General features: G+C 40.0%; 1 protein-coding gene across 3 annotated transcripts in view; it reads right to left on the bottom strand.

Annotated features, from left to right (window-relative positions):
* RBMS3 (RNA binding motif single stranded interacting protein 3) overlaps positions 1-27,216 on the bottom strand; it is a 448,215-nt gene that overhangs the window by 257,922 nt on the left and 163,077 nt on the right. For all 3 annotated transcript variants that reach the window (XM_074900571.1, XM_074900573.1, XM_074900572.1), the window contains exon 4: positions 5,492-5,583. In XM_074900571.1, the coding sequence (XP_074756672.1) occupies positions 5,492-5,583 (92 nt within the window). The remainder of the gene's footprint in view (positions 1-5,491; positions 5,584-27,216) is intronic.

Genomic DNA, 27,216 nt, shown 5'->3' with positions numbered 1-27,216 from the left:
TGTACTGTGCACAAGCATAGGGAGAGATAGTTAACATTTTAGGAAGATAAGAGGAGTGTTCACAGCAGAGAGCTCCACACACATACACCCAGTTATGCCAAATGTCTCTGACAACTGGTGAAGAAGCAGCAGCCCACGTTTGGCTGTGTAATTTGTTCGGAAACGACGTGGAAGGTGGCCAGCATCAGCACACCACAGTTCTCGGCTTCTCCTACATTGCTGAGCATGCTGGGGTTTCCAGAGTCACCATCTTCTGCTCTAGCAGCAAATGAAAAAAATCTTTTACAGAGCCAATAAAAATATTTGACTTCATAGAACAGTTTGATGGGATTGGGAGGGGTTGGAGGGGGTGGGGGGAGAATGATCAGATAATTAAAGAATGGGATTAAAATGAAGCCTGACAATTTCAATATTGAGTTCTAAAAATCCTAGCATCCTGCTTTGGTATCAAAAGGAAAGTTAACTCAGTCAATATGGCTCTTATACACAAATACTGTACGAAAATGCAAACATCCAGTATCCTGAAGTTTGGTTAGCTGTAATTTTTAGACATTTCAATAATGAACTAAGGGGTTTTGTGGGGTTAAGTGTATCAGATGTTCAGTGTATATTCTGTATTTCATATTTTGTAAGGATAGCATTTTTATTTAATATTTTCATGAAATTTTAAACTGCAAAATAAAGGGAATTAGAATTTTCCATTAAACATCTAGATATAAAAAAAATATTAGGAAGAAGGCTTTTCACTGGAGGATCTTTCCATTTTCTGTAGTTTCCATTTTAAGGAATGGCCCTTTAGAGTACTGGTATATGACAGAGAAAAAAGGGAAGCAATTAAAAAAAGAAGAGAAAATGAAGCTGAAAAATGAGGAGGCAGAATGGACTTATTTGGTCAGCTGACTCATACCAAAGCAATTCCTGAAACCTACGCAAAAGCCTGGAAAATAAACAAAATTCTTCTGTGGGATTTCCTTTTCCTTGGTCCTTGGAGAAAAACTATCTATTTAACTATAGAGCAACCAGCTCTCAGTTCCTCTTCAGAAGCTCTTATGCTTGGTTCTGTCCTGTGGGAAACAGGTCCCTTTTATGTTTTACCTAGATGGTGATTACTTCTTGTATTTAAGCTTCTGCATGATGGAGAGATGAGAAAAGTATCACGTGAGAAGCAAAATCCCATCCTGTAATTCTCTTGTTGAGCAAAACACACGAGAGCCTATTGGCACAGTCCTTTTTTCAGAACCAGTTTTTTCAGTGTACCCTCTGGATAACAATTATTGCAGCAGAGTAGTCAAGAAATGTCCATTGGACTTAGACAACTGACAGTGCTAACTAAATATTTCTTCAATGTCCATATTTCTCACACAGCTGCTGAGGATGTCTAAATGCATCATAAATACAAAAGGAAAACCCAGAGAAGACACGCATCATCAAATACATTTTTCAATCCTTATAAATACACTTAAATAACAGCAGGATTGAAAACACCTCCTTGGTGAATGTGTTTGTTTCAGTGCTCTTGATGGGACGCTAGATATTAAAGAAGCTATTAGATACACTCTGTAAGAACCTACCTTTGCCTGAACTTCCACTTTACATAAATGTAGAGAAGACTAGAACTGGAAATAAAAGTTGGTAGAGAGGGCCCCAAAATGTCCATGAAGGTATAAAGTGATAGCACAGTCCACCAACTTCAGACTGACAAGTTCAGACACTCAAATTTATTTAGACAACAGACTTCTATTGATTCTTCAGGTCATTTAGACTCCTTGGCATCATTAAAAGCATACATATAAAGCAGATTAAGAAGTGTCCTCATGAATATGTAATTCTGGATGAAGGACTATTACAAATCCCAAGAATAGATGTGGTTACAGATTTTATTAGAACACTGATACGTTTTTCACGTGTACTAGCTTCCTTGCCTACTTGTCTGAGCCAACTCCCATATTACTAAAATTCTCCTCATTAATTTTCCATGTTCTGTCTCTAACATTTTTCTAGAAAATGGAGGGAAGGAGCAGATGGGAAAACCCAAAATGATATATAAGCCATGCCCATAGCATTCTTTTCTGTGTCATGTTTGTGTAGTCCCTAGCACACAAACAAATCAGTAATTCCTGTGCGATTATCCCATGGCATCTTAGTTGTGCTGCTTTTAGTAGGAAAATGAAACCAAAAACCCACCTGGACTCTACTAGCCTGGACAAGAAGGTACTACATACATACAAAAGAATCTGCATGTTTGAGTTACTTCCAAAGTCAAGCAGGAAGCATACCATAAAATAAGACAGGCCAGCTGAGAAACCATCACTCAGCAGCTCCATAGCATTAATCCTTCTCAATAAATTAAGTTGTTAATAAGCACTTCTCCAAATGAAGGACAACTTGAAATTCACTGGACACAGGAGTGGCAGTAGTCAGAGCTTCTGCTTCAGGTACCTGTGTGAGGGAAATGCTAGAGGTAAGGTGACAACACACGTGAGCACAAGAGCCTCATGCAGATCTCACAGGAGATCTGTTGTCATGGGAGGCTGTGAGGGTCTTTGTCCCACCAAGCGGGTAGCTGTCCATGGGCCCATGAGACCTCACCTCCCAGCTGCCACCACTACCTCTGCAGGCATAATACTGCTGTTCCTCTCCTGGCTATTTTACATCAGGCTGAACAGCATCCAAGAGAACAAATAGAGAGATTCAAACACGTTTAATGATGTTTTCCCCTGAGTAGGCTTACAGGGTATATTAGCCTCAGCAGAACAAGTTTTCCAACAGTGATGGGACTTGGAGCATCAATCCACCAGAGTTTAACCTTCTTCCAGAGGCAGCACTCTGAAATAAAATCAGCCAAAAAGGTGTCCAAATGCTATAAAAATGAGGGAGGTGCCTGTATTTAAGCATCGATAAAATGAGTATATTTTACTGAAGTATCCACAAGATACTTCTGCTAGCCAACATGGGTGGGAGTTCAGTTCTGCTTTTTGTTTTTCAAAGAAGATTCCTGGATTTCTATGAGAAAAGTTATATTGTGTTAAAACTACAAAAGAACTTCTCTTTCCGAGCAAGATTTCTCTCCAGGAAAACATCACAGACTATACCGACACTTAAGCATACCACTGGAGAAGGCCAGCGCATTGCAAAAGCTGGCCAATGCCTCTTTCACCTTTACTCAAAAGCATCCACGACTGGACTTAGATTTTTGACATTTGCTGAACACAGGTTGCAGTGTTCTCCTGGGCCTCTACATGGGGCCGTTTCACTGCTTTGCAATGCAGAACAAAAGATACAGGACACTGACTATTTTTGAAAGGTATGTCATGCAAAAGGTTTAGGTAGTTTCTTCACACTTACTCTTGTTTCTTTTATTTCATTTGATAGCCACCATTCAACACTAATTAATGCAGTTCTGGTATCAAAACTGCTCTGGATAAACTTCCAGAAGTGGAGGCTAACTTATTCTTCTGCTTCTGTCCTCAAACCTCTTTGAAGCCATCACTGTTAATTCAGACACTGGCAGGTAAAATTTGTCTTTCGGTGCTGTTGCACAACTTGGCTTCCAACATGTGCAAGAACTAACATGTTTCTCCAGATACATTTGCTTTCCCAGGCTTGTGTTTCTTTCTCCACAATGTGAGGTACTTTGTGCAGTGTCGTCTCAATTTTCTTTGAATCCCCATTTTTCTAAATACTGTGATTTTTTTCAAAGATAGAAAAAGTCAGTTGTATATTTATCTTGAACTATCAAACACACTAAAAAGCACCTATCTGGGATTCCAGACACCATGGCTAAATAATAAAAATACAGTCTGTCTTATGCAAACAAACATGTACACACGCCTCAAAATTATGCAGGACAAAAAACTACTCCCACCACAGATCTCACAGAAAACAAACCTCCCACTCTGAAAGCATCAGACTGCTTTTAGCCCCCAAAATACTGGACAAACCAAACACACAGTATTTTAAGTCACCTTCTGTTTTGGTATTTCCACACATGCAAGTGCTGAAATTGTTCATTGTTCTGAATCATAAGAATACCAAATATAGATTTATCTTTCAATCCTATCTTTAAATCTCTAATTTTAAATCTACAGCTTTACAGATTTATGTAGTTAAGAGATGTACTCCCCAGAAATGGCTATTTGATATCAACTAGTAGGACAAAACATATTTCCTGTCTTTGGTTCCTTATCACAGCTTGACTAATGCGTCAAATTGACTATATTTTAACAAGAAGATGCAGTATATCTGAGAAATAAAATAGCACAGTCCTTAGTAGGTGTTCAAATTCTTCAGCATACCATCTTTTACCCATTTGAAGCAAGTATTTTTTATCGCCACATGTCAATAAAAACTAAGAGCCAATAAAACAGCATAGCTTGCATTGTGGGGCACTGTTAAACAGAAATACATGGATAACATCCAGTTACTTTAAGACACAGTGAGTGTAATTCAGTAGAAGGCAAAAGAACTTCATTTATCATCAAGGATTATTTTTTTTTGTCTGTTAAAAAAAAATATTTAGTATTATATTGTTGAAAAACAAAGGTTTAAATGGCCAGCACTCCTTTAAATGGCACTCCTCAAATGCGGTGACTGTTTGATTTGCCTCTGGTTTTGTAATCACCTGTTTGTTTTTACTGTTTGAGATTCTAGGCCAGCATCACTTCTGCAGAAACGACATCAGACAATACTAAAGGCTTTTTGTGATTCTAAGGCAAGGCATTTTTGAAGTACAAAGCAACTGCTATTTTTGCTGGCCGACACAGTCTAGAGCCCAAAGACACATGATTATGCCTTCAGAAAGGCAACAGCCGGAGCACATGACGGTCATTTACTATAACCCCTCTCTCCCCGTCAGCCTCTTTGCCTGGGGACAAAGGACAACTCCAGGACCAGAGTATCTGAGCTCATTGCACTTGCTCTAAGACATACAGCATGGCTCCTGCAGCCTCTCTGAACAATAGGCACAAGTCACCTCCAGACAACCTCCAGCATCTATTCTTTCAGTAACGTGCTACACTTCCATTTACGTCCTCAAAACAAAAAGACAGGAGAAGCCAAACTGAGGCAGATCAAACTTTCCTTATGTTCAGTCAATCACTCCTTCAGAAAAGTCCACCAGGCACATCAGAAAAGAATAACTATTCCAAGGCAAAGGAACCAAATGAAGACAACTCCAAGGTGAAGAAAAAGTAACTCTTTCACACTGCAGTCTGCACAAAGGCATTTCCAACTGCTCTGCCAGCTCAGTGCTCTGCATCTTACAAACCTCTCCAGAGAGAGGGGCAGAGAGAGACTATCAGAGCAGAACCCATCGCGTGAGACACAGCTCTCAAGAACACAAACCATGGGATGAGTAAGGTGCTGGAGACAAAGAACAAAAAAAATAATTGAATAAGCAATTCAAAATCTTAAGAAAAACAGGAGCAAAATAAACTCTTGGAAATTTAACCTAACACCTCAGATAATCCAGTAATAGCATGGCTGCTCTTACCTTTGCCATCTGCGCCTGCACCCCATTTGCTTTGAGAGATGCTACTGCTTTCTGTGCTGCTGCCGGACTGTCAAAATCTACAAAACCGTAACCTGAAAAATAAACAGAAAAATAGACATTTTTGTTATTATCCATGTGTATGTGCATAGATTAAGATTATTTTTATAAAGAAGGAAACACTTTCCATTCTCTCACTTTGTCTCATAGTCTTCCAGGCTGCCACCACCACCAGTCATCACACCTCCATTTCTCACCCCTTTCCTCCTGAACCTAGTGGGGTTTAAAGAAATGTAATGACCTGAAGCTTCAAAGTGCAGGAAGGTATGCAGCAGAAGGGGAGAGAAGACAGCTCTTTGCCTGTTGTAACAGATAAAAGGTCTCTGGCAGCAGGAGGGCACGTGTTCACAGGGCTCTGGTGCTCTGGAGTCCTGCCCCATCTCTTCCATAAGAGGACGTAGCCCCCCTGGGTTACAAAGCTACAGCTTGCAATGGCTGGTTTTGTGAGAAAACAACACCCTTTCCCTCTCCCTTCAACCCATGCGAGGATTAAGCTTCAGAAGAGGAGGGTAGCAGGTCCCTGCGGCAGGCTGGGGCCATCTGTGTAGGGGCAGGGAACACAGTCTTCCAGCAAGTGGGAGCAATTAAGGGAGAAATCGCAACCTGCTCTTCAAGTGACTGCCAGATAGCTCTAGAAGATGGTACAATAATAAAGTCACAGCCTGGTTAAACCACATCCTTTTCATCTCACCTCCCTCTCTGCTGGAACAAGGGCCAGGTCCCCACCAGGAACTGCTTCAGGGTATCATCTGAACAGCAGCTTAGTGAGGTTAGATCTTAGGGATTGGCAAGGGATAATCATCTGCTTTTAAGTGGCTTTCCTACTCCCAGTATTTGCATTAGTTTAGTTTATTAATCAGCCAGCCACTTCCTATCTTCTCTTCTTCCCTCTCTTTTTTCCTTCCTTTAACCAGCAAGAATGGTATGTTCAAGCAAGACCAGTGCTGTTAATCCCATACTGGTATCAACGACTTTGGAAGTATTTTTATTTTCCCAAAGATACAAAGGAGAGCAAAGAGAACAAAGAATGGACTTTTCACAACTTCTAATCACTGAGCTATCTCTGATCTTCAACAGTATTCAAATGTCTTGCTCATAAAGATTTCAACAGAGTTAGGAAGATTTTAAAATCTCGCCAAGCACCTATTGAGGCAGCTGCATATATTTCACAATCCATCCTGGGAAAACACCAGACTACATCTTATTAAGCGATTACAGCACAGGTAGGCACGTGCTGCTCGGACAAGCTATGGCCAGAGGCCACCTCTTTGGCATCTCCCTGGGAAGCCATACAGACGAAACTGAACTGCCTGAAAGCTTTAACAATATTAGCACAAGCATATTTATAGCATAGCAGCTCCTTTGCAGACATCTCCATTTACTAGGTCAATAAACATCATACAGGAGGCAACCACAGATATGCTTTCCTGCTGTATCCATCTTTATTTCTTTTGCCAGCCTTTCTTCCTGCTCCTGGGAGGCCTCATTGCTCTCCTCTCTGCATGAAATCTAGGTATAAGAGTACTTGTTTGTGATCACCTTGCCCCCCAAGTCATAAAGAACTCTTTCTTATTATTTTGCTATGTATGCACTACGTGATGCATGAGTTAGTCCAACGATGAAGGAATTTTGTGCACATGGACAAAGTTTTGTTTTCTTGGCTTAAACCTCATTCACAAAGTTTTAAGAAAATGAAAGAGAAATAAGAAAAAAGAAACAGCCAATATTATTAAAGAAACTGCTGACTTAAAGAGTATGAAAAGTGCTATTTTGATAACAAACTCAAGATCTGAACCTTTCTGTTCTTTTCTTCCCTCAGTTTTCCATTTTTTTTTTTGTTTGGGGTGAATTGTTTGATAGGGCATTACCACAGATTGGGGGAAAGCCTAGAAAACTGTACACTGGGATAGGAGATCTAATAAACACCATGATGAAGTAGTGCACTGGAGTTTGGTCAACTTGGGGAGGTAGGGGGTGTTTTACCTGCTGATATTCCCCCATTTGATTTTCTCTTTTTATTGCTACTCAGCCATTTTTAAATCAGCTTGTTCTATGTCACATTTTGCTTTGCAGTGTTATCCAAGCTCTTCTCTTCACTGCAGAGCGGCAGCGAAGCTGATGCTGCTCTGAACCAAAAAACATGATACAGCAAGAGTCCTCCCTGGATTCCTCCAATGCCTTTGCCCTTTGGGAGAGCAGTTTCTGGGAGCAAGAAGCAGATACAATTAGATGCAGCTTCCATCTTGCTAGGTGAGAGAGCCTGAGAAGCAGCCAGAACCGTCAAGTGGGAAATACTGAAATGCCTTGGGAAGTCATTGGATGGCTTGGATCAAACACAAGAGCAAATTATTTTTTAGGATAGTAAGGGGCTCTTCCCAGGAGACTAAATTTCTGTGTATTTCTCACCATGTTCGTGCCCAAAAACTAGGAGGTGAAAGTGCAAAAATAAGTTTTAATATTGGCATTAAAACCAGATAGAGTTAGATTTTTATATTTATCAGTGTGCAGTGCAAAATTCTAGTATGCTTTAACAGAAGGGAAATGATTTTTAGTATGACTTTCTAGACAGCGAGGTAAGTATTCACATCCAAGTTAGTACTGCTTGTAAATATAAAGTGGAATGTGTAATACTCTAGTGTTGTATTACAGAGATCAGGTATATCTAACAGTGAATTATTGAAGATTAACTTCGGTCCATAATATCTAGAACCATTAATATCTTCTAAACATTTATTCAGTGGGCACAAGGGGCTATATAACCATAACAGAGATCCAGTGAGAGACTTGAGACAGAAAAACCTTGCATCTTTAGCTGTCCATTATGCATTCTAGTATTACTACTCCCAGTCTTTCTGCAAAGCTGCTCTTTTTCCTTCCCTCAAGTTCATTTTAATTCCAAGTATTTTTTTCTGGCCCTCCCCCTCCCGATACATCTCTCCACCACACACGGAACATCAGGACAAAAATCACTCCATGGCTAAAAACCTGTCCAAAGAACATCAATCTGCCGCAAGGGAAGCCAAGTTCCCAGGCTGTTTCAGCATTCAAGTATCCTTACAAGAACCCTGCAATGCTATATAACAGAAAACCAGGCATGCTGCCTTTCTGTACAGTTTACGTTCTTCCATGTAGATGTTTATAGCCTGTGTTGGTGACCTACACTAACATATTTCATTTGTTTATAATCTCACTTCATTTTTTGGGTCTCAGGCACTAACAAAGTAACACTGGCTTTTTTCTTGGGGTTTTGGGGGGTTTTGTTTATTTGGCTTTATATACTTTCCAGAGTAGATCAAGCTTAGTCCCCACAGAAGCTGAAGCTGGGTCCTGAAACAACCTTTCTAGCTCTCCTCATAGCATAAATGAATCCCCAGACTCCCCATGCCGAGTCCCTCCCTTCTGCTCCAGCTGTGGCTGGAGCAGGCATGGGCTGTGCTCCCCTCTGGCCCCACCAGCAGAGCTGGGCTGCTCTGGCTGCCTCTGGCATGTACATCACAGGCGGGTTGGCTGCTCTAGCACCCATCCCTACTCAAGTAACCGTTCCCTGGCTCCTCCTGGGAAAAGGCAGAAGTTTGGCTGGAAGCATCCCCCGGGAGGGATTTAGGCCAGAGTCTGCCAATTGGATGCTTCTGCTCTAAGAAAACATCTACATCTCTTTTTCCTCTTTTAAAAACAAGTGCAAGCCCCATCAGCCCCACCCTCTGCTAGCCTCAAATTCCACAGCTGCTTTTTTTCCTGCCTTTCTGTGTGTGTGCGCGCGCACACACCGCCTCGTAAATATTCTGGTCAATGGATTATACTTTTTTTTTCCCCCCAGTTTTTGGTGCAAAATATCATGAAAAACGCACTCAGATTCTAAACCAGGACCTTCAGACTCTGCTCATATGAATCCATTACCACCACAGGAAACCAAAACCAAGACTATTTCCCCTTTTTTTCATGAAGCATCCTGCCCTTTTCCTTTAATAGCTCCAAATGCAACTAGGGAAAGCTGTGTTATCCCCTGCTGCTTCAAGAGACAGGAATTGAAATTTATCACTAACGTGAGCCCCTCAGCTCAAGCGTACTTACACTGAGGGTGACTCCAGCACTCCAATGCTGCAACAAGTATTCCAGAATCGCAAGGATTTTTCGTAGAATGACGTATTGCTGGTCTGTATATGCAAATACAGAGACCAAAAAGCTCAAGACTATCTAGATTAATTGTTAAACCTTTCCTCTAAGAAATAAAATGACTGTAATTTTGTTTGGCCTGATGCCATCAGAGCTAAATAATTAAATTTAAGGAATAAAACCAGTGGTTTTGTACCTGTGGGGGGAAGAAAACAGCTAAGCATCAGCAAGCACAAGTTTATAACTAGCTGCAATAAGTGCGACCCAAGTACACTGGCAGACACTGAACATCTCTGTCTCCTATAACCTAAATGGCTGGGGGCCTCCCGGTCTCAGTTTCTCAGTTCCATAATTAAGCTTGGCAGCAGGTTCAAATGAATTAAAACTGAATGTCACTATTTCCTCAACAAATCCCTCATCCTTGTTTTTTCTTACTTGTCAGGAGAAGACCAGCTGAACAGCAATTAGTGGTAAGCAGTGCAGTGAAAAAGAACCAAGTGTACACTAATTAGGTCACTCGCCAAACACGTTCATTTCATTGGCAGATTTAATCAATGTTTTCCTGAAATGTCTTAAATCTCCTATGCTAATTTAAAGTTTTGTTATTGTTGTTACTTTAAACACAGATGGGATGCCTGGAGATTTTCAATTGCTTTCCACAAATCCATTTCAAAATAACAACCCCTCATACAGTATATCATCAAAATTTAGGCACAGGTTTTAGGAAATGGCCTCTAATTTTATGCCAACGTTTTTGTGCCTGCAAATACCTATGGGTGCAATTTTGTGGATTTAAGTAATTGCAGGTGTGTAGAGCTCTTAGACATCAAACTCTGAATCGCCCTGACTGATGGGGTACTTAAGGGTAATGCCAAATAATTTAAGGGACTGCCTGCCACTTGCAGTTCCCACAATTATCGCAAAGTGCTGGAGTGGTGGCACACAGTAAAGGCGAGCTCCCACTGGTGCATGTGGGCTTCACAGTCCACCTCTAGGGAAGCTCCATTCATGTAGTGACAGGACGGTGGGCCTGGCTGCCTTTATGGAGAACTGAGGCAGCTCCTCTGTCCCTGCTGGAAGTGACATTAGTTACTGGAAGTGAAAGGGGACAGAGGTTTCAGGGTATCCTGGAAGTTTGGTCCCCCAGTTAGTACTTATAGCTAGCACACTACGGTGCTTTTTTGCGCGGAAGACTCTCTGTCAGCAGACATCATTGCTGTGGCCATCAGAAAGGGAGCGGTCACGGCCACTGAACTCATCTGCACGCGCGCCGGTGGGGCTCTGCCCTCCTTCCTGCCCTGACCGCACGCCCCCAGGCCCTCTCAGCGGCTCCCTCCTTCCTGCTGGCGCTGCCCCCTGAACCCGTTTGCCAATGGCCACTGAAGGGTGTGAAAGGGCAACACGCAGCCAGCCACAGCTCTTCATCCATCCCAGCTCTGTCCTGATGATCCAAGTGAACAGACAAGAAAAAACAAAGGGCAGTAGAAATATTCTTTCCTAGAAGTGAGGAGCAGAGCGCCTTGGCATGCCGCCGAGCTGGAGCTCTGCAAAGGCAGTAACCTCTGGCAGGGGGCTGAGAAAGGAGAAGCCATGATGAATGAGGGAGGATAAGCTAGGGCTGGTGAGCTCTCAGCTTCACCCTGCCACAAGGCCAAACATCGTGTCTGACCTCTGGCCAGGTGCTGCTTTAAATCACTTGAATTCAAGTCAACTAGTACTCTGCATTTTCCAACTCTCACACACACACTCAGCCAGGAGACTGGCATGGAGTCTGTATGTTAATTCAACTAACGTGCCTGGGTAAATGATCTTGTTATTTAAAAAGTACCTAAATATACTGATGGGGAGCTCACACGTACTGAGGAGCTCTTCTGTTTGTACTGATGTCAACAAACTCACTTTATCAAAAGTTGTAATGCTTTGTTTCTGTAGGCTAGTATCTTCCCATCAATAGGAGAACACATCCAGCCTGACAGACAGGAAATGATGACTCGTGGCTGTCCCACACAATCCTCATATGCCTGCACATCCCTCTGTGCTCGTGGTTCAGATGAGAGTTTGAGGGAAGCTACAGTCAAGGAGGGACTCCAGCTCTGATGACTTTTTTGGCAACATAAAATCTGTGAAATTCTGCATAAAATTACAGAATAGCGGAGAATTTTCCTTTTAAAGATAAACAAACCCAAATTTGCTTACGTGTAATTACAGCAGTTTTGTTATACCTAAACCTGTTTTTCTACATCTGATCTATCAGACCACTTGCAATTCTGGATTCCACTGGGATACAACATCTTTTTAATGTAAGGAAGTTCCCCATCCTTGTTTCTGGCCATCTAGAATTCAATATATCAGATCTGAAATCCGAAACAGACAAGACTGAGCATATCATACATGTCGGGTCTTCAAGAGGTGTAGGGGCTGTTCGGACATAAAGGAGGATAATGTCATTTTAAGAGACTGCTTGCTTTTTTCATTAATGTTTTTGTTAATATTGCTTAGAGATTGGAAATTGAAAATTACTCCCAAAAGGGGCTGTGATGAGGAGAGGAATATCAGCCTAGGAAAGAGGCAGCAGTCAAAATTACTTGTTGAATTGAGGAAACATGAAATAAAATATATTTATCACAAATACCTTTTTTTTTTTTAACTTTACAATGTCACCTCCAGACATATCTGTATACATATATGCACACATCTGAAGACACCAGCACAAAGTTTTTTCACAAACTCTAATATATATATATAATTAGGCAAATATATAATAATCAGTGAGATGTTTCTCCTTCACGCTTGGATGAAACCACTTGGATTTCAGAAGAACTTATGTCAATTTTGGTTGTAAAGTTCACTTTTGCCCAGCACTTATTTAGAGGGTCTCTTAAATGGCAGTATTCATTCTGACAATGAGGCAGTCCACAAAAAAAGTGATTATCCAGTAATTTACTATGCAATTTTCAGACATTGTTTTATGGTCAGATAAAGAATCAAATTAAAGTCTTATAAGCCTTGGAAAATTAGAGTTAGCAAGCAAAGAGGTTGAATCACCCTTGAACACAAAATCACTGAAAACAGCTTTTCCTTTCATTGTTCAAATTGTGCTAAAATATTCCTACAGCTCCAAATGCTCAGAGTAATAGTAAAGTAGTCTCCATTATTACTATTTTTAAACCTCTACTTTATAAAAATGTTCTCAGTGGCTAGAAAGTGGTGAATCATCACCTTTTAATTAAAACAGCTAATATATAGTTAGAAAAATAATTGGAAATGGAGAGTCTTAAATGAGAGAAAGAAAAGATAGTCCCTTCATTTCAGATCACTCCCCAGAGACACACCTACACTGTTAAGTATGCATATACAGCTGAATTTTTTTGTTTGCTTTAGCTTGATATGGAAATACGGCACAAAACTGTCACTTTGATTATGTTCCTGCAGTGATTTCTTTTGCCTCTTGCATTATTTGAATCCCCTTTATAACAACAGAACTGGAGAAAAACAGCAGTGTAGGTAACTAACAAACAATTTTTAGACGTGTTTGCAAACACATTCTTAATTTGAACATTAAATTACTTTGATTCAAACAGAGTGTATATGAGCGCAGGTTACTATTAATTGCACAACTAATGATGATGGTTTTGCATGCAAAACCAAGTATGGAACTCATGATGATATTTTCTTATATTTTAAAACATTATTAAATTGAAACAATTTTGCACTCTCCAATAAGTAAAGGTAACAGTACAAAGAAACCTGTAAAATTTTGGTATGTGGGAAAGAAGTACTTACACAATAAATAAATAACCATATGTATATACATATGTATGTGTATTTTTCTGGAAAGTAATCCTTCCAAAAACATACTCTCTGAAAAAAACAGAAGCAGACCTCAAAACTGACAAAAGCACTCTGTGAAATATGGTTGCAATAACAACAGCAAGGGGGAGAGGGGGTGAGCACTACAAATTTAGCAAATATACCTATCAAGAAAATGATGTTGACTGCCCTCTCCCAACATTTACACTGCATTCCTGACAATTCAGAACAACAAAGACTGTCAAACTGGAGAAAATTCTGGAAGGAACACAAATATAGCTGTAAAAATCCAGATTTTGCAAACAGCAGAACTCTATCTGATTATCCCTAACAGTACGCCAAGTGTTCGGGGCCTTAAAAGTAAACCTAGATGTGAGTGAGTACCTATGGGCAACAAAACTGCAGCACATGACCAGCATAAATAGTGAGACATAAGACTTTGTGAGGACCTGTCACAGAATGAAAATGTTGGTGAAAATAAACGGAGGGAAGTTGAGAAATATTTCCTGGTATTCGGCTAACAGCACGAACTTGGATTAATCATACAAAGCCAATGATGGAAAACTCATTGCTCGAGTTACTAAATATGGACCGAATAAAGAAAAGAACATATTGTAAAATCTTGCAGTGGCAGAAGGACAAGAGATAAACACACTTCTCCATCTTTAACTTTTGAAGTTACTCTCTCTGCAAGTCCCATTGATTCACTGTCAAAATCCAAAATGAACTCTATTTTTAAATACAGGGATACCTCACGTCTACAATTTCCATGTAAACCAACACATTATTTCATATTACAGTTATTTAGCACCATACCACTTCTTATCAGTGTATTAATTATATAATGTAATTATTAAGATTATTTTTGCTAGACTTGTTTAGCACGAGACATTCGTTGTGGCTCTGCAGCTGAGCTGAATTTCACACTTGAAGCAGTGATTGAAGAAAGCAGAATGTTCTCCCAAAAAACAAGTACTCCAAGAGCAGTGCTTAGTTACATATTTACATAAAAGGGAGGGAAGGATACAATAGCAGTTTCTTCCCTTGACTGAAGAAATAGTCGGTGACTCACAAGTGATAATATTTCGCAACACCCAGAACAAAATAGCCAGAACTTGCAGTTTCAGATTAAGATCTACTTTCAGCAAGAGTTACCATATCAATTAACAGCTTCACTGGAAAACTCGAAAGGAACCTCACATCCCAAACTGAAAAGGGGTTCACTTATTAAACAATTATTTTTCATATTCACTTTCATCTGATTACGGCAACGTCCAGATGCTGAAGTTCCAAAATACCACAAGAAAGACTATTTTCTTGGTATTTCCAGCCAGCAGGAAACACTGACACTCTCATGAGAAAGTCTGTTCTTCTGAGGTTTCATGCTCAGTTATGCAGACTCCAGAGCTTTACTTAGCTTGGATAATGTTTGGGTAAGATATGAAACCAAATCTCTTGAGATTTGTCCATCACTTATTTTAGAGCTGAACGACTTGAGTAAAAAAACCTGGTGTACAGAAACAGTTTAGAAAAAAAAAATAAAATTCAGCCATTATCTCTGAAAGCTCCCAGTGCCCGTACAAACTATTTTCTCTTCTAAATAGTAGACCTCAGTTTACCTGAAGCTAACCAAGTTATCTCCCAGCTCTTCACCAGAAGAGCATATAGCCTAAAAAGCTATGAGACTAAGTCCAGCGCTCCCACAGACTGTTAGAAACGAATGTTAATATTGCCATGCTAAGCACCTTTCAGGCATGTTATCTGCATGGCACTCCAGCAGGCCTTTATGGACAGACATGGACAAAACAGAGTATCAGTGGGAGCTCTGCTTTCAGTCTACGGTACCTATAGAAGACAGCAATGAAACACTAGGGGAAAAAAAATGAAGTCCTTCATCAGTCAACTCTTCCAGCTTTAGGTTTAAACAATGATACTATTCTAGGAGGCAAAGGAGGATGTTCTGTATCACCCAGTGCTCTTTGTCAGAATTGAAATATTCCATTCTCTTGCTCTCAATGCTGGATTGCTCAGCAATCATAACATTAAGTAACTGTAAATACTCACGAGTAGGAAGAAACAATCTGACAAGAGAGATGCACTTGGTGATCACACTGTGATTACTGTACTTTATTAAAAATAATTTTCATTTCAGTATGTTTTGACAAGAAAATAGAAAGCGTCTTGTGCAGGCTTCAGGAAATATTAAAATAACCCAAGGTGATGAACATGTTATTATCCAGCCTGTTCCAGAGGGAGGATGCTCAAGTATGAAATGGTTTTCATTTCAAATAGACATTCATTTTCAAGACACCACACTTGAAAAATTGGACTGTATATTTGTCATACAGTAAGCAGTGATAAAGAGTACGGCAATTTATGTTCTTTATGCAAACCACTTGTAATTCAGAAAACAACTATAGTTCCTAAAAGGCAGCAAAGTGATAGCACTTTCCCAAGAAAGTGAAATGTTTTTTTCATGCCAGTTGGCCAATTCTGGCACGTCAACCTTTGCTATGATAAACATTTTGGATAACATGCAAAGAGCTCCTATTCCAACCCATCAACACTCATGATGTCTTGGAGTTTTAGGCAAAGATGAGCAATACCTTCTGAATATTTCATGATTCTGATACTAAGAAAAGGATCCTGATACCACCACCACCATCATGCTAAAATACCAACGACCTTCTGAGCAAGAGGGTAGTGTGCTTTCAAGAAATGGTTGGTGGTCACAGTCAACATTGCACCTGTGCTATGGAGGGGAAGCAGCAGGGATGGGCAGCACAGAGCAGGATAAACCACAACACACAGGTCTGAACAAAACCCATGTTAAAGATACCGTGTAGACGCAGCGCCAAATGATTTTGGTCTTGCACAGTATTTCAGACAATCAGAATTTAAGTATCCTTATACTGTTATAGCTATATTACCCATCACTGTTTACAGGGTCTTTTTCTTTTGCAGTAGATCCTTTTGTAGTTAAACACCAGTTGCACCTTCTGAGCCTGTCATGATATATCTACCACATCTATCTGTAGCCTGAAGTTCAAAAATGCTATATTATGGTAGCCCAGAAATTGCTATTAGTTTTCTGGGCTGAGAAAGAAGAAGAAAAAAAAAAAAAAAAAAAAAAAAAAAAAGAACGGAGAAGAAATCACATCAGAAAATCTCTTTTCAAGATCTCCAATCCATTTTCTCAGATTTGAGATAGCTCTACAATCTAGGTAAGTGGAAGATGCAGATAAAGTGGTTGAAATGCTGGCTTTTAATCTAATCTGAATTTCTGAACCTGTAAAGTTTTCCTATCATTACATACCTCAAATATATGAAAAAAATCAAGTGAATAATATAATGTTTTAATCTTAAGCAAACACCTTTCTTTCTGTGACTTAAGGTAGCTATTCAGTGTTATTTTGACTGTCACCTTGCATTTAAAATCACCTGCAGGTACAGTACATGGCAGTCACACCCCACAGAGGTATGATGAAGGATGCTATCTAGAGGCCATACTGAGGCCACCTGGATGATGACTGTAAGGCATCAGGAGATCAAATCAGCAGAAGGAGAATCCCCTGGGCACAAGTGCCAACATGTAGGAAGCTTCTTGCACACTGAAATTCATGTCCACAACAAGCCTTTACACAGCTTGTAGAAAAAGTAGGCACAAATACAGGACTGGAAGAGTATCCTGGGTCTTTCTGGAAAGTGCATAACTATAACCCTACATACACTAGATGACCGCATGGGGTCACACCAGTGACTCACGTAATTTCTCTAATATTACTCTTTACCTACTAGAAAGATCTCACCTAATACATGCTTGTACCATATTTGTTGCTTTCATAGCTGTGCCCATTTTTGGCTTGGACATTTACAAGATCATCAAATACTTCCGTCATCCTTTTTCTTTATTCACTATAGATAAACTTCCAACTTCCTATGCAGAGTTTTTCCTATTAATTCTTAGGTAGATGATTTTACTATTGGATTTGTTCCCTGTTTCTCACGATCCAGTCTTCAGGATCATCTAATTACCTTTGTGATTACCTTATGCTTCCCAACTTTGTGTAACAAGCAGGTATTGAGGAACTTTTGGTAGCAGTATCATTAAAGATGAAATGGGACATCTGGTATATGCTTTAAAAAGGGAGAGGTAGGTGGGTGTTGCCAGCGATGCTGACTGAGATGTCCAAGCCTGCATCCAGATCATAATAATACCAGCAAAGAGCTACACAGCAGTGACTAGCCTTAGTAGCTCTTCCCAAATGTCCAGGAACATTCTGAACATAAAAACATTTTGGTTAGGGTTTCTGAAGAACCTTAAGGCTTTAACTGAAGAGCAAACTCATTGACATATACTGCCAGCGAAAGGCCAAATATACAATGGAGAACAGCTTTTACCCCATGAAGCCAGTTTAGAGAAAGGTATGAATTTCAATGCTTAATATTACTATATTATAAAGACAAATGGGAGGGAGGGGGAATTTATGTGCCAAAATATTATTTTTTAAAATGAAAGTGAGGACAAGTCAGATATAACAATATTCTCTTATTTACGAGGGATATTTTATCCAGAAAATGACTGAGAGATGCTCAAGTCTGCAGTAGGATCTGAGTTTGATTGCAGAGAGTGGTTCTTTATCAGATTGGTACATCAAATAAACCAAAATGAAAGAGAAAGCAGGGAAGAATTTTGCCAGGACACACAAACCCATCAAACGTATTTTGTCCAGGAAGCCAAAAGGCCTATAAAAAGACGTTTTAAATGCCCAGCAGCATCCTCACACACCATATCAAAGAAACAAAGAACCAGCAAACTAAAATTATTTTTTAGTCTTTCAAGAAATGGTGCTAAATCTTACCTATTTGTGTGTTCTTTGTCAGTCACCTGGCCTACGTTTATTATAGCAGGCAAAACAGCTAACAGTCAAAGGGACTGCAGTGCATTCCTTACACAGGCGCCAAATACATGTTGGTGTTGTCAATAGGGAGATGTGTAAATGTTTTGAGACTGAATGCCTGCTTCCTGTCAACAGCAAGAATTAGCTAGATGAATATCCGGCCCGCATGGTTGTGCTTTCTTACAGTATAAATATTGTACTACAGAATTTGTAGGCTGCTTGTTTTACTGCTGGCTTGTTGCTCTCAAAAGCGTTTTAGTGACCAAATGCAAAGGAAAGCAACTTCCCATACCCCCACTAGACCCTGGAAGCAGTGAGGTGTGTGGGGAGCAAGATGATGGCATACTAGTTGTCTGAAAAAATTAAGGGAAACACACAGTTACTCAGGGCCCATGACCAAAAGGGTGTCCACAAAACGTAACCCATCTCATTTTCATTACGCGGAGATGTCAGCCTTGGCAGCAGCCTGTTACTCTACCATTACACCTTCCTAATCACTATTTTGTATTCCTGGGGTAGACCTGGGACTTTCTTTCAGAGCTTCCATCAGGTGACACAGGCAGGTGGTATATGGCATACCCATTATTTCTGTATTTAATGCTATCAGAAGATCTGGTGTATTTCTATTACGTAGAGATGATATTGTGTTAATGACCCTAACAACAGGTATATTTTTCACTGCCAAAGGGCAGGGGTGAGGGGCACACAGACCTGCTCACTATATCTGTCTGGAAAAGGAATACACAGTCCTCATGTTCTTACCCCTCAGGGTGGCAGTTGTCTAATTCAAGTAATCATTCCCCAGAGGTGCAGATGCCGGGCTTGGAGCCTTTGAAAGAAGTGAGGATTGCCACTCTCATATCTAGTCAAAGGGCACAACAAACTCATCCTCCCTGGTGCTCTCTCCTGCACTAGAAGACAATACGAAGTTCCCGCAATAGACACGGAAGACCTTTGGAAAGAGGAAACCTTCCAGTCTTCTAGGAATCATACCATCTTGTTCTCTCATTTTATTTGTTTTTTTCTCCCTGGATGGCTTGGACAAACACTGCACCTGTACAAAAAAAAAGAAGTAGCAGCCTTTCTTTGCCTTTATTTAGCAACAAGCAGATGCGGTATATGAAGGACCTCATGCAAAACACGATGGTGTGACATGATGGGAGACAGGCTACAGTATTAGGCAGCCTTTCTCTCCCTTAGTCTGCATTGCAACTACATCTAAATTGGCATGCCCACTTTGCTCTCCTATCAGGCACTTTGTCACTGAGGAAGTCTGCATGTATTGCACCAAGGCAATTTTGTCCCAGATAATGAAAATTAAAATCCTTTCAAAAAAATACACAGCAAATCATGCGATTCCAATGCTAATGCATGCATGTGGCACAAGTGCATTGCACTTGTTTAATGGGCTAACCAACAGAATCAAGCTTCCCTCTGTAAAGTCAACATTTCAGTGTACACTAGGAAAATTGGGAAAAAGTCAGCTTCCAACCAAAAAATAAACTCCACATTTAATAGCTTAAAATGAAGCCACTGAAGACTAAACATCTGGGCTTTTTGGATATCATCCCAGATACTGCATGTAGCACCAAAGCTCTTCATCACTGTATCCTCTTAAGAATTTGAATAAAATCATTCCCCCAATATATGCTGTTTCTCTGCAGAACATCACAAAAAAAAGTGCCTGTTAGAGTAAGATCTTAGGGCAAGTCGTGGTTTATACTACATGTGTGGAGAGCGTGAAGAACCACAGTGCTTTGGTTTTCTTTGGGATTTCCACCACTTCTCATAATACAAATCACCATTCTGCAGCAACGGCAGCAGCAACAACCCACATGGACCACAAAATAAACCAATTAGAGGGGGATTATCAGAAACACTCCAATAAATCAGCAGCACTTCTAGAAGTGCCACTGGAAGTCAATAGGATTTTCTGCTGCTGAAATGCAACAGGCACATCCACAGCACATCACACCAGCGTCCATTAGATACATTCCCACCAGCACTGAACAAGATAGCACGCCTACATGGCACAGAGCAGTGCATTAACAATATGGTCCTTCCAGGGTATTTAGGCCTGTTTCTCATCATGTATAAAAAGATCTACCAGATCACCACTGTGCCACTGGTTTCAGTGCTAGTTTGGAGAGGTCTACTCAGTACAACACTGCTCTGGGCTTTCCTAGATGCTCAGGAGTTTTTGAAACCCCAGTTCCTGCACAACCTGCTTTGAGATCTCCACTGTCCCCATCTGCTACAGTTCACAGTCAGCACCAGCCGTACTCAAACAGAGCCTAGATTTACCAGGACCGCTGCACAAAATTCTGTAGCTGGTTCTGTGCAGGTCAGATTAGATCAGTACATACATTTAAACTCTGCAAACTGCTAAGAAAGAGCATATGGAACATGGCCACTGGAAAGCAACTGAACCAGCACAACATTTCATAAGCCAGAGGCACAGGGATTATAACTACAGCCAAACTACACAGTGCAACAGAGCCACACAAAAGACAAAAAGCATTGGATAAGGCTGAAACAGAATTAGCCCTAATAGACAGTGCCTCCCTAGAGCTTTTATGCTCATGGCCAAGCAAAACGGTTCTGTGCAGGAAGACAAGAACTGCAGACTTCTGGCATGGCTCTTGAGACACAAACAGTATGAGAGACTTGTTCCCATAGTGGAACAAAGAGGTGAAGCAGACCCCCTTGAAACAAACAATTCTTGGCCATCATACCATCCAAACAAGCACAAATAAAATTGAGTGTTTCATCTAAGTTTTCACTTTACTTTTATATATAAAAAATCAAGTAGAAAATAATAATTTTAAAAGTTGCTAGCTTTTTTTTTTTTTTTTAATTGACCTTGCTCTACTTCCTCTAGCAAATCATACACAAATATATTCTCCCTTTCTTTAGAGATATATTAGTATTAGGAAGCTCTGTGGTAGGCTGTTCTTTTTGTTTCTTTTTTCCAGACAGCCGTGCCCATTCTTTCCAGCCCTGAGATGATCACTTCTATTATTCACTTTCTAGCTCCTCCTCTCCCTGCTCCTCTAAGGTGACTTAAAAAGAAAAAGACTCACACATAGGCTAGGAAGATGGCTTGATTAATGGCTTTTCCACTTTTCTAAGTCATTTCAAAGGAATTGTCCAGGGATGACGACAGGGAAGATGTTTCCATAAAACCCTGCATGCTTCCAGCAAATACATAATCATACCAGTGGAGACAAGGAAAGACTGAAGATCTCATGCTCTGGCAATGCAATTCTTTTCTGATTGTTTGCTTTTTTCTCCCTACACTTTCTGTTTTTCCCATACTTCCTGCTATGCTTCAAACAGATCTTTCCTTTACTGCTTTTTATGTATTTCTGTCGTTTTCTTCCATCATCTCCTCTTTCCTTGCCTGTTTTTCTAGCCTCTCTGGCCCCCAATTTCCCTTGTCTGCTCATTTCAGATATTAAGATGGAAACAGTAGTTCTCAAAAAAAACCCCAAAACAACCCCACACCAAAAAAAAACCCATCTTCTAAAGTTGAAACAGGAAAACTACAGAGACAACAGATGTCTTAGGAGTCCAGTATGGAATAAAAGGCCTTTGAAAAAAGGCAAAAAGTAACCAGAAAGGTTTGTTTGGACATAATAGTGCAAAGGAATCAATTAGGGAAAAAATAAAGTGAAAACTAACCCAAATATATGCTTGGAATTGAAGCTTTTTTCAGTTAAAAAAAAAAAAGTTAGTGAACTACATCAATTTTTTTCTTGTCCAATATGTTTCTGTACTTAACTGATTTAATCCAAAATTGGAAGTAGACTCGCCAAAATATCATGAAAGTCTTCCTACTAATGAGACTTTTAGACAGAGAAAATGCCAGAATTTCTAGATAAATCAGAAACAGAAATTACTAGGTACTTAAATGGAAAATTTCTTTCATGAAAGAGTCCAGCACTGTATCCCAAGCAAGACCAGGCCCATGAAGTGCTGTAACTTACCTTTTTAACATTCCAACATATTAACCAACTTTATAAGATTAATTCTATCTGCCTCAAGAGGGGCTTTTCTATCAACACCCCCCAACACAAAGGACAACTTGGTCCTCACTGAAGAGACAAGGGCACAGAGCAAAGAAACTGAAACTTTACCTTGATGGATGGTGCAGTTTAGTGTTGCAGCACATTTCTAAAGCACTGTGTGAAAGCCAATACTCTGCTGGTGTCACAGCCTTTGATTGCCTGCTGCAACTTGCTTCACTGGCACTTATTTGTGCCCCATAAACACAGCTAGAATCCACTCAAGATGGAATTAGGGCCTTGGAGAGTTTTTAAAATAACTATTTTTTATCCAAGGAATGTGTATTAGGAGATTATTATTTTACTTCCCAAAGTATGGTTGCTACAGGAGAAAACTTGTTCACCAGAGCACAGCTGAAGGTAGCTCAGCTTCTGAACTTCAGTTCTACCCTTCAGCTTCAGGTATTTTTGACTAATTTAGGAGGCAGGAACCCTGGGTTCTTCATTTGTCAGTGGAAGTGGAGATCAGTTCCTCCATAGGACATTTCGAGGCACCAAAGCTAGACTGATTTTCTGAACCAGCTTGTGAAGGAGCTTCTCTTTGCAGGTTTATATACAGAGTCTAGAAAAATCAGCTTTTAAACTGAGAGTTTTGTGTCTGTTTCTAAAAGTGGAGAGGGTGAACATTTCCCTCTGCAAGTGTCACTGTTCAGCCTTTATCAAGCTTACAGTGTGGGGCAAGAGCCAGCTTGTGGCATATGCCAAAGGGAGAAGAAAGGAAGGGAAAGGAGGGCGACACTCTCACGCTGGGATTGTACACAGAGGAAGGGACAGGGCAGCGAGGCACTCATGCAAGGCACAGCATAGGTGGATAAGAAAAAAAAATCAGGGATACTTGCATATTAGATTTTAGCTCAAATAAATAAAAATTAGGGCAATGCACCCATTCTTATCACAAGGCTCTGCTAATGAGAACACTGCTAATGAGAACACAACACGGACAAAAGCTTCTCTCAAAGCTCGTTCATTCAACACCAAACACTTCCCAGTCAAGATCCAGAAAGACTTCCTAATAGGGATTAGCTCATTTTCATTGTGAGCCAAGGGCCTTTGGAACAAAATTACTAAGTGTTTGGTCAGGAAAACTAATTTGGGCCAAATATTGTTCTCATTTGCTCTTGGTCTTTCCTTCCCTCCCCTCTCTGTTCTCTCCCAGTGATGATGAAGGGCACAACTGTCACCACTACTTGTTCCTGTTAGCACATAGGAAAGACTCAGGCAAACGGCTCTTGCTCCATTCCATTCACTGCAGCTGGGTCACGCAGGCAAACCACAGCGAGCCAACAGAATGAAAACTTTTTTCCTCTCAAATTCTTCTGCTGCCTTACATCTTTTAAAATCAGTTGCTGCTATGTATATTTTAAGAAGCAGAATGAAAACCAATTAATCCTTACTAAACCTTCCTTCTTTAGCTATTTTTTTCCCTTACAAAGTAGGTGGAGTAAACAAACATGCACATTATTATATGTATGCATAATTACTTTTAAAAAAAAAGGAGGTCAAGTTTTTAGTTGCTGCAATTTACCATACTGACAACATGTACTGCACCCCCCACCCCCCGGTATGCAGCACCCTACTAAATCCTGAAATTCCCTCTTAAATTTGTATAGTGGATATGTGCTATCACTCAAATACAAATGTGGATTGATACAGACATATCCAGGAACAAACAACTCACTGTATACATGCAGATGTAATAATTCTTTGATTATGGCTGATGCCCAACATATTAGCTAGCTAGTGGAAACAGCTCTATCTACCAAGATGGCTCAATTTAAAGAGCATTTCACTCACCCTCAGTGAGATTCGCTTTGAAATAAAAATGCAGAAACCAAATGTTGTAGATATTGGTGGTCCTTTACTTAACAGAGAAAGTGGTTCATCATTACCATGGGACATCAAAGCATTTTCCTTAATCTCTTCTTAACTAAAATAATTTAAACCCATTTTCATTGTTACTTCCCCAGGCTGTACCCTTTCAAGGACAGTTCCACTGTTTTTAATCTAAAATACAATAACCTGTTTCATACACAACACATAAATTTCCAAATCTCTCCATGCCAGGCAAGGGCAGTAAATTGAGAAAAGGACAACGACAGTAACTTCACATGGGCAAAGCCTGTTTCCTAGCAGGGGATCAATAACAGCTGACTGCATTATGGTCACAGGGAAACAGGCACCAGGTATGCTGGAGTCAGTACAACTGAGCCTGACGATGTATACACATGTGACAGGGTAGAAATGTGCAGAGATCCCTGAAAGAGCTCTGAACAAGCCAGGGTGCTGGAAGCAGCATAGCTGCAGGGCACAGGGAAACTGGTAAGTGCAGGTCCAGGTGAGCACATCAAGTGCCTCACAAATATTTTCACTCCTCGTACAACCTAAGTAGGACTTTTTTTTCTTCTTTTGGCTCCACTCACATCATAACTTTACCAGCTAGATCCATCTTCCTAACAAAAATAATACCACTAAAAAAAAAATCTCTGCAGTATTTTTATCTCAGCTTCCCCTTTAGGGGAGTTACTCTTTCCTCTCAGAAAGGAAGGACTAGTTTGTCCAGCACACAGGGCTACAACTGAACGGTGAAATGAAAGATACAGTTCTCAGCAATTGTCCTAGATCAAAGACAGAATGTTAATTTATCTCCCTTTCTATTTACCAGTTGAGCTTACCCTTTTTATTCCCTTCACTACACCAATGCTAAACAGTCTGCGGACCTTTCTATAACTTGACTTCTTGATGCCTCAATTTCTTCTTCTGTAAAATGGGAATAATACATTTATATTTACCTTTTGGCAATTAGACTAACTAATCCAATTAACCAGTTATTGTGCATTTATAAAGCACTCTAAGCTCCTCAGATGCAAAGCATTACAGTAACACAAAGTTTTATTGTTATTGTTGTAAAAATAATCAAAATTCAGAGGGGAAGGGAAGATGCCAGCTGGCAGATTGAATATTGAGTCTCACTTATTGGCAGCAGTTTCATTGTAATAAAAGCAGGACCACTGCTGATTATGCAGACTTGTGCTTCCAGTCTTCAACTGGTTAAGGAGCTGTTGTCAGCTTATTTCACAGAAAGCTCCTTGTGGCTCAAAATACTGTCTGATCAGCTTTTTTCCATTTCCAAAAGCAGAAGTCCTTAAGCACATGCTTAGAGTACAACCAGCATTTAGGTGTTTTGGTTAATCAGACTCACAATAAAAAAACTCAACATAAAAAAAAATTAGAAGGTTTTTCCCTCCAAAAAATACAGAAATGTTGAGTATTCATGGTCAAAAATCCTCTTGATTTAACTCATCTCTAGATTTGCCTAGAGTTTTTTTCAGCTAATTATATGCATATATAATACATATACATATCCTATATATTTAATTTAAATAAATCTCTTTATTGGGGCCTGTGCCTTGATATTGCAAAAATATTTTAAGACCCTACTAGGCTTTCACTCCTATTCATGACATCTGAATTACGGAGGGCTAAAGGGTAGATTCCAATTAAAAAGGACCTTTCTGGCTGTCTAAGAAAAATCACACTAACCAGTGTCACAGAAAGCTGGATGTGTGGCACAGAACATACTGAAGTAATACACTCTATACTGGCAAGCACGGACTCTTATTGAAAGCTGAAAAGTAACAAAATCTCTGAGGATGTGCAACAATTTCTGAAAGAGATTTTTTTGAACATTTGGACCATGGCTGTATCAGTGAAAACCAAAAAAGGTTATTGACTCCAAAAGGAGGAGTCAAACAGATTCTCATCCTGAAGTAATTGCTCTTTCTGGAAAAAGCAATAGTTAATAATGAGAAACAGACAGAAAGCCACGGGGGGGGGGGGGGGGGACCCAAAAAAACACAACAAACCAAAAGCCACAATTTACTTGAAGAGACAAGACGGTTACTACTCACAGGAAGCGTCATTAATTAGGACACTCTAAAACAAGATTTCTCATCTTGTAGGAACTTACTAGCAACTGATTGCTCCAAGGTAGGTTTCAAAACACATGAAAATGACAATTATATAATGTTACTAACTAAACTACCACCATGATGATGAGATCAAAGATTAATTCTACAATTTTTTACTGACAAATTCTCACAAACTAGAATGGGAAACTTCAGTGTAATGTTGGAGATGTTGACAACTAAGTAGATAAAACAACAGGTGAGTCAGACACTGGTAACCACTGGTAACCTACTCAGCAGAAGACCAAGCTGAGCAACAGAGCACTGTTTCTCCACATCTGTACCCACCATATGACTTGAAAAGTATCTATGTATTAGATCACCTCCCTAGGATATCAAATGAACTAACATCACGAGCAATCTAATGTGTGATTGGTAAAACTATAAATCAAACCCCGATACTCTCACAGTGTTAAGAAAAGCAATAGTAGAAGGCTGGAGGATCCAACAGAAGGTTTGATATCACCAGAGAAATCTAAGCTGAACTGAAGAACAGGCTTCAGTGTTCCTAGGCTTGGGGCTCAGAAAGTCACTGTTGAGACACAACAATTTTTGTCTATGGCAAATGAAAGGCAGTGCAGCAGCTACATCTGCAAATAGTTTCCAGGGAGGCTTGTCTGAAAGCCTGGACAAATGAGGATACCCGCATGAGAAAGAGAGCAAGTCAAACCAAATGTTATTTCCTAAAAGATATGTCCTCGAAGAAAAAGGCAGGAAAACATACTATGTAAATCAAAGGTGATCTAAATTACTCTGATTACTGGTGATAAGTGAAGTAGATTACCCATATTAGTATATTTAAGGGCTGGATT

The sequence above is a fragment of the Athene noctua genome, chromosome 2, assembly GCF_965140245.1.
Source record: "Athene noctua chromosome 2, bAthNoc1.hap1.1, whole genome shotgun sequence".
NCBI classification, from domain to species: domain Eukaryota; kingdom Metazoa; phylum Chordata; class Aves; order Strigiformes; family Strigidae; genus Athene; species Athene noctua.
The sequence above is the reverse complement of the archived record's forward strand: the minus strand, read 5'-3'. Positions and strand labels throughout refer to the sequence as shown.